At 33.3% G+C, this 9972-nt stretch overlaps 1 protein-coding gene across 1 annotated transcript in view; it reads left to right on the top strand.

The window, feature by feature from the left end:
* The window catches only part of pepd (peptidase D), a 70885-nt gene that overhangs the window by 7259 nt on the left and 53654 nt on the right, over positions 1 to 9972 (top strand). Inside the window, exon 4 of the mRNA XM_016447699.1 lies at positions 5280 to 5343. Coding sequence (XP_016303185.1) covers positions 5280 to 5343 — 64 coding nt within the window. The remainder of the gene's footprint in view (positions 1 to 5279; positions 5344 to 9972) is intronic.

Here is a 9972-nt window from a genome sequence, read left to right as displayed (position 1 = left end):
ATACATACATTCTTTACCTGTCCGCATTGTAATATTAACAGGAGAATCCTTTCTCAATCCTCCTCATAATGTGAGAACAGGTAGGCATGAAATTGAGCTCTGAAAGATTTTGGGACGTGTAAAAGCCTTGTGGTTATGTTGTGCCATTGAAGCAGTCGGCGCTGTAAAGAGATCCGCTTTGAGACGGACGGTACAGTCAGAGTTTGCTGTCGAGCTTTGAATCAGCCTGCATTTAAATCTTCCTTTCAAAGGTGCTGCAGTAAATTCTCTTCCTGTTCATGCTGCAGCCCCGCTGGATAAGCTGTTCTAATCTAATACATACGGCTGTGGTTTCCTCACTTCATCAGATGAGTTTGCTGCTGAATGGTTCGGGGCGTCGCGGGTCAGTGGCTCGTCTGATGTGCTTGTTTTTGTGGCTGCTGTGATCAGTGACCTGACATTCAATTATTGGTGTTTTTCTTGACATTACAGTGTTTCTGGGTGCAATATTTAAGGTCCTTTGATTTGCGAAAACGTGGACGGAATCATGGAATCAGTAATAAAAATGGAATTTACTCATGGAACATGGAATGTCACAGAATTTCGGTTTAACTTGAAGAAACTTACAGAAATATTATTATTGTACAGTAGAATGTACATCTTCATGTAATACTTCATGTAATAATAAAATTATTATTAAATACTATTATTAAATTAATATTAATTATTAATTATTTCTTCATTTTTTTAAGGAATAATCACAATTTTTCTTCCATGTTTTAATTTTAAAAGTAAACCTCTTTTGTGCAGCACTTTGTTTACAAAAATGAGTTTGTTTAATTTTCATTTGATTAAAAGAGAAATTAAATGAATGCTTTTTTGCCTTCATTTGACTGCCAGAAAAATACACAACTGAGAATTTCTGGGAAAAAAACAAAAAAAACATACTATTGTTGTAAAAAATAAATAATAAATTAAGTTGTTTTTATCAATTCATTTAATTACATGTGTTTTTGATTGTTAAAATTTAATTAAACCATTAAAATTAAAAATGGATTCCAGAAATATTAAAAAGGGATAAACAGAATTTGGTAAAAATAAAACATATTTCATAGGGCCCTAATGTTTTTTTTTTTTTTTTTTTTTTTTTTTTTTTACTTTTAATAAATTGCTGTTAAATTGTAGCAAAAAATTAATAACTATAATAATAATAATTCAGCATGTAACCCGTCCTTCAGCATTTGTGCTGCAGAAGTGAATGATTCCTCAGTTCACGCTGATCTCAGCGAGTGTTTTTCAGTGGCCTTGGTTCCAGACGTATTTATTGCATTCATTTTCTCCATAGGGATTTTAAAAATTCATCAATAAAGAATTCTAAGCCTTGAACCAACCCAGCCAACTAGAGATGAATTATTATACATTGATTTAAGCACTCACAGTTTTTCATAATTGTCTAAAGAGGGAATGAATTAACTACTTTTGTCAATGACTTGGCCTACAGTTATTGAATCAGCCATGACAATAAAATACAGACTATCGTTCAGTCATTGGTTGTAAATTTAACAATGATAAGTTTATTGCAAATTATTCAAATAAAGATGCATATATAAGTAGTCAGTCTTTATTACATTTACAAAGCTTCAAACTTGTTGTGATTTCTGCTCTTTGACTTTGCTTCGTTTATCTCTCTTCAGGATTGTGTTTTCTGAAAATGAGTTTTAAACCGAATGTATTTGTAGTTTGTACTAAAGCATGAATGATTGCTAAATCTCACTCCAATCTTTATGCAACAACATTCAAAAGTTTGAGGTTGGTAAGATTTTTTTAAAATGTTTTTTGTAAAGAGGTCTCTTGCTCACCAAGGCTGCATTTATTTGATCAAAAATACGGGAAAAACTGTAATGTTCTGAAATATTATTACAAATTAAAATATCTGCTTTTTGAATGTATAGTAAACTGTAATTTATTTCTGTGATCAAAGCTGTATTTTCAGCATCATTACTCCAGTCTTCAGTGTCACATGATCTTTCAGAAATCATTCTAATATCCTGATTTACTGCTCAAGAAACATTTCTGATTATTATCAATGTTGGAAACATTTTATTTGTAAGGATTCTTTGAATGGAGTGAATGAATGGAAAGTTAAAAAGAACAGTATTTATTTGAAATAGAAATCTTTTGTAACATTATAAATGTCTTTACTGTCACTTTTGATCAATTTAATGCATCCTTGCTGAATAAAAGTATTAATTTATTTTTTTTAAATAAAAATCTTAACTGGCCCTATACATTTAAATGTTAATGGATATAAATCAGTTTCTCTGTGGAGAATATGAATGGGTTATTAGCATAATTAATTTCTGGAAACCTTGTGTCACTACTTTCTCTCAGCATAGCGCAAAACTGAGTGTGTTTGCAAACTTTATAGCCATATATTAGTAAAGCTCTCAAAGTTATTGATGTGCAATTTGAAAATGAGGTTGGAGTGTGTTTGCATGAATACTTCACTTCCAAGAACCACAAACACTCGACATCAAGAGTCCATTTACTTGATTATCTGAGGACTGCAGAAACCATTAGCAGAATCAAGACTGAAGTCCAGTCTTTGTCCAATGCTCATGCAGAGTACAGTAGGGATGTCAACGATTAATCGACGATTGATTAATTGTCGATAAGAGCTGCAATCGATTAAAGCTATCGATGGTCGATTAAGCAGTTTAATTTTGGGCTGCGTGCGGCTGTGAGTGACGGTGACGGGGCTTTGGCGACAATTTACTAACGTACAAATTACGTTTCAAATGTGATCCAAACTTTAAAAGTACTAGGGGTGGAACGGTTCAACTTACTCACGGTTCGGTTTGTATCACGGTTTTAGAGTCACGATTTCGGTATGGTTCGGTATGTGCTATGTTTAGGCAAAAACTATACCGTCAAATAAAAATAAAGAAAATAAGAATAATCTATCTAACTACAAGCAACAGCACAAACAAATACAATAGAGTAAAGATACAAATAAAATAAACAGTGATTTTCAGTTTTTTTTAGGTAGGTCTAATGTTACTTTTTAGGTACAGAAATTGAATAAAGTAATGAAATGTAAAACAGCATTGCATATTTTACTGTATAAATTAAAGATGAATCTTTATTAAAGTTACAAAATCTATTCAATCAAGAGCAGTGAGTGATTTCTTTGTTGTTGCTGTTTGATTAATATTAAGAAAGTGCTGTCACTTTAAGAGAATGCACTGATACAGTACGTTCAGCCGGCTATGTCTGCTATAGGATACTTACCAAGGCATTTTGACATAATTTTTGTGTGAATTTGTCCATTTAAACACAATCTTTCAGAGAGAGCTTAATATTTGTGCGCGTTCTGAGGTGCGGGTTTGCGCTCTTCGGATGAGTGCACGCACAAATCTTCTCCCCGCGCGCGCGAGCGAGCTCGCGTCCTCTGACTCTTCTGGCAAAGCTTAAATGAGTTTAGCTTAAACACAGATATCAACGTGTGCTGTTCAGGTCTCACCTATTTTTTACAGTGTACGGTTCAATTTTTCCCTTTTTTTTTTTTACCGTTCCACCCCTAAAAGTACATTAAAACAGAAAGTTATTTTGTATTGAAATGTAGTAAGCCATGTTTAATTATAATTTCCCCAGATAATTGTTTCATATTGGGCTCTATGCTTTGACAGGGATGCGGACACGAGCAGGACAGATACTGTATATATAGCCTGTATAGAATTAATTCCTACAACTTGTTAATTCGTTCCTACGACTTATTAATTTGTGGCCACTCTCCATGTTTCATGAATTTATAAAATGAGGGAACGAAATAAGTCATAGGAATGAATTCTTAATTCATGGCCACGAAATCTTAATTTCCGCCCGCATGTTTACCACAGTAAGAGATGCAAAAACATTGATTAAAAGTGAACGACAATAAAATAAACCTGCGAAATTAGAGGTTGAGACGGTGAGGATTTGGGAAAAGAAACCATAAATGTAATTAAATGCATGTAAATTTGTGACCAACCGGCAAAACAGAACACAAAGCCGCGTATGGCTTTAAATGTATCAGCATGACTGCAAAAGCATGGTTACGATGTAACATTTGCCTGCTAACCAATTATTTCTCTTGTAAACAAAGCTTTGTACCTCACTTGTGTCATACTCACATTAAAATGTTTCATGTGAGCAGCAGTGTGTTTTGCCGCAGCACCGCCGGTGGAAGTGGTTCTCTGACACAAAAACGCACGCCAAACTTAGTTTGGGATCATTTTATTTTAAATGCCAATAATGTCAATTGCAAAGATTGCGATTGTGTTTTAAAGTACAACAACAAGCACCATGATAGCATTTAAAGAGGCACATTCAGTGGTCTCCGTGACGGGATATGAAACAGCCAACAAAGTAAAATGATCCCAAAAGTAACTACGGCGCGCTCTCTTCATTTTATCAAACGTGACCCTGGAACACAAAACCGGTCATAAGGGTCAGTTTTTTTTTTTTTTTTGAGATTTATACATCTGAAAGCTGAATAAATACACTTTCAATTGATGTATGGTCTGTTAGGATAGAACAATATTTGGCCAAGATACAACGATTTTAAAATCTGGAATCTGAGGGTGCAAAAAAATCTAAATATTGAGAAAATTGCCTTTAAAATTGTCCAAATGAAGTGTTTAGCAATGCATATTACTAATCAAAAATTAAGTTTTGATATATTTACGGTAGGAAATTTACAAAATACCTTCATGGAACATGATCTTTACTTAATATCCTAATGATTTTTGGCATAAAAGAAAAATCGATAATTTTGACCCATACAATGTATTTCTGGCTATTGCTACAAATTCACCCGTGCTACTTATGACTGCTTTTGTGGTCCAGGGTCACAAATGATCATAATCACATCTATTAATTTTACAGTCCTGCTACTAGCCTTTATTTAGACTAAAACCCCCTTTAATTTGGGTGAGGAAGCTGGCGTTCTGAGTGGCATTTGTACATCCGGTCATGCCGGTGAATATGCCACTGCAATAGACACATTTTGCAGTATTAAGCTTAACAATTAATTTATCATTAATTTAAATGACGATCGATCATGGAAATGATTGAAAAATGACATCCCTAATGCAGAGTATCAGTTTTTAATGCGTTTAAAATCCCGTCAGAGCAAAATGGCTGTCATAAAAATGGGAACAAATTTAATTTGAGCATAATAAGAAGGAGGATCTAAATAAAGTACATCCACTCCATGGGATGTTCTCATTAAAGCTCTTTCTGTCTGTCTGTCTCAACAGGATCTACCCACGTGAACACTTCAAGGAGAAATACGCCATCGATGAGGTGCATTACACCACTGACGTGAGTGCAGTTTCACTTTAAAACACTGCATTTATTAGTATGCAGCTTGTTCATTTGCACTCATTAGGTTTGTCTTATATTGGCTTATATAATGCAAAGGAGTGTTTATATTGTGATAATGAAACTCCTTTAGTGGCCTTGAGCTGCTTTGTAACTGAGTCTTGTTTTTGGTGACTTTATTTCATGAAAAGAGTGTTTGTGTTCAGATGTAACTGAATTTTATTATTTATATTAAAAGATTATTATATATATTATTTTTAAAGAATAATTTTCAGTACCATATATGTATATGGTTTAGGGCTGTTGATCGATTAAAATTTTGAATCTAATTTATTACCCAATGAATTATTCTCATTAATCACATATTAATCGCACATCAAATTTGGCTCAGAAATTACCCACAAAAGATCAGTTAAAGCCATTATTGTGTTGCATGAGAAAAGCATGAGATAGATACTACAAAAAAATATTTTCTGATTTTTTATTAATATGGAAATATGAAATTATATTTTAATAAAATGATACTCTGAATAAGAAACTAAAACTGCCATTATGTGGCAGTTAATGTCTTAAAGTGCACCTATTATGCCATTTTTAAGGTTGCTAATATTGTTTTATGAGTCTCCTAAAACAGGTTTACATGCATGCAAGTTTTCTCAAAAAATAGATTTAATTTTACCTAATTTCGAAATGATTCGTAAACGACTCGTGTGAAGCAGTTCAAAGAATCAGTCTCTCAGATAGTTTATGTTCACATACAGCTACATGACACACTGCATGAAAGGTAATATTCGAAAAGGCATAATAGGGGCACTTTAATGAATAAGTCATGGATTCATTGATTCATTCATTTGATTTGTTTGAACACTGATTCATTCAGGAGTGAAGTAAATGACTCTCTTTATGAATGGATCATTGAATCATTGATTCACCCGATTTTTTTCAAACTCGTTTCATTCAGAAATTGTCTCTTGCTTGGAGTTTTTTGTTGGAATTTTGTATATTTTGCAGTATATTCTCTGAAATTGGGCTCTTGGATTGCTCTTGTTCATACGATTTAAACTGTAGTTGCTGTCCTCCAACTTTTATCTGAGCTCATTGCAGTGCTTTGTGGAATTGCCTTATCTGTGAAGCACTGCCTTAGAATTTGGCCAGAATTAGGTGTTTAATACGAATTTTGCTGCCTTTTGTAAAGTACTGAAGGACTAAAATGCTGTCTAGAAAGCTCACTTGGAAGCAGAGCTGTTGACAAGCAAACAGAAATAGAAAACATCTATGAGGGAGTTTAAAACAGTGAATTATTCATAATGTAAGCATGACTGCTTTCCACATGTGGAGGACTGACCCATGGCTGTAGGCGCCGATATGCCAGCTAACAACTTACAATTACACTTAAACTTAAACTGCTGCATCTTAACATGCAGCGTGTGTCTGATACCGCTGGAGAAAAATAATTAGCTTTCCAGAGTCTGTAGGGATCTAAAGTTCTATATGCTCTCATTTCATTTATTCTCATCTTCATTTATTATATCTTCTTATTGCCTTTAGGATTTTAAAATGTGAATTTCCTATGGTAGTTTTCACTAAAGTGCAAAATCAAACGCATTGACCGACAGTACACTGTTCTCACTCTCTCTTAGACATAAATACTGCTGATGTATATTGACCAGGCTGATTAAAATGCCAATATTTGTCCATTTTATCATTATTGCATTGGCTGGTAACTAACATTCTAATGAAGAATGGAAAGCGTACTTGTTGTGTTATCCAAATTTTATACCTTCTGGATTAAAAAAACTGCTCTCTAAATATTGCAATTGCATGTTAGTGAAAGACTCATTAAATCAGTACTGGAATTATTCCATGTTTTTTTGTATTGGCATAATAGCAAATTGTCTGGTCCTTGGCAGGTTTTAAAATTTGGAAAATAAATCCTCAGATAAACAACATCACATGACATATCAAACCATGTCATTATTTATTTAACAAACATACAGCAAAGAGGGAAAAGCCATGTGTGACAAAGTTAGGACACCCTATGATTCAATTGCCTGTAGATCCATTTTTAACAACAGTAACTTGAAGCATTCATTTTGACTTTACATCAATAGTTTGACAGTATTAAGATTCAAGGGTATGTTCCCCAGTGCAGAGACTGTAAAATTGGGGTAATATGATCATATTTTGATATGCATGCTGGTCCGGTGACGCTCATCCAAAAAGATGCACATAAAAGCGACCGGCTCACTCTGTGCTAGAGATTTGTGTGTCGAGTGTGACTTCAGCATAACAAGGTGTTTTTGTGTTTTCATTGCTCATGTTTCATGCTACTACACAAATGCATCACAGTTCCTACTTGGATCTTTTCTTCTCTGTCTTTGTGTGCGTGAGCGTTAATGACCTTCTGCTGAGGTTCCTCTCAGCGCTGCTTAAACAGATCATTTGAGAAGGCAAACAGAGCTGCTGGGAGCAGAAAACGGAGATATCTGTAATCTTACAAAACAAATAAAATCTCCAAGGCAAATGCACAAAACGCACACCCACAAACAGACACGTTTAATCCCGAGCGCTAACAGACCCTGAGACGGGACTGAGACACGCTGAGGGACTTTGACATTTAGGAACGTCCCCGTGTTTGGCTGTTGCCCTCAGCTGTTAGATAATGTACGCAAGAATGACTTTGAGAGTCCCCAACTGTGGAGATGTCTTTGTGTTTGTTGATTTTATGTAAACTAAGCCGCATGATGCTGTCATGGTTTGTTTGTGCTGTGAAAATTAACTCGATGTGGTGCATCTGATACAAAGTTCAGTTTATTCAGTCATTCAGATGTTGATTTCCCATTGCTTTTGGTTAGTTTGTTTTTGTTTGTTGTTATTGTTTAAAAATAAAAAATAAAAGCATAAAATTAATTACTTGAAAATAAAACCAGATCGTTACTTAAAATGAAATAAACATTAACTGAAATAAAATAAAAACAGATTTATTTTATTTTAGCTAGTTGCCAAGTTAACATTTCTCATTTTCATTTAGTTTAAGTTGAAGTACTAAAATCAATAAAACTAGTTCAGTTAATGAAAACACAATTTTCATTAGCTGAAATAAAATAAAATATAAAAAAGAAACTTATTTTATTTCAGCTAGTTGCCAAAGCAGTTTTCTCATTTTTATTTAGTTTAAGTACTAAAATATCTAAGACTAAATAAAATAAAATAAAAATAAAGACATTAAAAACATATTGTTCAGCTAGTTGCCAAGGCAGAACTAAAATAACTAAAACTAAATAAACTAAAAATAAAACCACAAAAACATTTTCATTACTTGAAATAAAATCAACTTTAACTGAAATATAATAAAATAAAGTAAAATATCAAAATGTATTTATTTCAGCTAGTAGGAAAATAAACATTTCTCATTTTCATCTTGTATAAAGTACTAAAATGACTAAAAAATTAAAGCTAAAATCTAAAACGTAATAAAAACTATATAAAGAAAAAAACGAATAGAAATGACAGAAATGCAACAACTACTGAAACCTAACTGAAATTAAAGTGAAAACAGAAACAATTGAAATAAAGTGTAATTTGAAATGACAAAAACTAGTATATAAAAAATACTAAAATAACACTGGTTTGTTTGAGCAACTTCATTGTTTTGGAGATTTCTGGAAACCTGACATTATATTTTCAATTCCGTTTGTTGACGCTAGTGGAAATGCTGAGAGGCATTGTGCTTGATTTACTTCTTTAATTTAGCTAAATGATGATTTTCTGTCAATGAGCTCTTGGAGTCTGTGACGTCTGTGATCATCCGCAGCAGCTGGATTTCCAGACCTTGTGAGTCAGGTTTGTGCGGGTTTGTCCTGATCTGATCCCGTCTCTCTCACAGCTGCTCGACGACTCATAATATTCAATCAGGCTCGTACTGATTGCTTTAATGACCGTCATTTTCCACTTACGCTCAGATGTGTTGCTATTCTGCACAGCAGGCCAGAATGTCAGATGAAAACACTATTGATTTTGTTTTCATCGATTTTTAGACATTTTGAGCCCATTAATCTTGATCACTGATTTCTGCGCTCATAAAATTAGAATAATTAAGGGTCTATGACACGGCTGCCAGACCCAATTAAGTTTGAATTTTTGTTAAAATGTTTTAAGAGTCGGTCATTAATCTTGCATGTCATTTTTTTTCTCCTCGCCATCTGTCTTGAGCTCTCAGCAATAGATCTGACTAAGAGCTTTCTTTAAAACTTCTCAGTTTTGGTTTCGTCGTGTTTAATTTATTTATGAACTTTGATTAATGTAATATTTCAGCCCTTTGCCATCTGTTCAATGTTTTTTGATTGAACAGAGTTTGCTCACAGTTGTTTTGATCTATTTAAGAGCAGGATTTTATAGTAATATTCATTAAACAACACAAGGTACATTTTTATGTTATTAGTATTTAAATTCTGTTGTTTAAAACATTATCACAGTTCTTTTGATCCATTTTATTTTGGATCTAACAGCAGTATTTCTTTAGTCATTAATTAAACAAGATGACGTACATGTTATTTATTATTGTTTTACCTTACCTTAAAAACAACTCTTCAAAAATCTGTTTAGGAGATACTAATTAAACAAGATGAG

This window comes from Sinocyclocheilus anshuiensis, unplaced genomic scaffold (genome assembly GCF_001515605.1).
Source record: "Sinocyclocheilus anshuiensis isolate Anshui unplaced genomic scaffold, SAMN03320099.WGS_v1.1 scaffold1010, whole genome shotgun sequence".
In the NCBI taxonomy this organism is placed as follows: Eukaryota; Metazoa; Chordata; class Actinopteri; order Cypriniformes; family Cyprinidae; genus Sinocyclocheilus; species Sinocyclocheilus anshuiensis.
The sequence above is the reverse complement of the archived record's forward strand: the minus strand, read 5'-3'. Positions and strand labels throughout refer to the sequence as shown.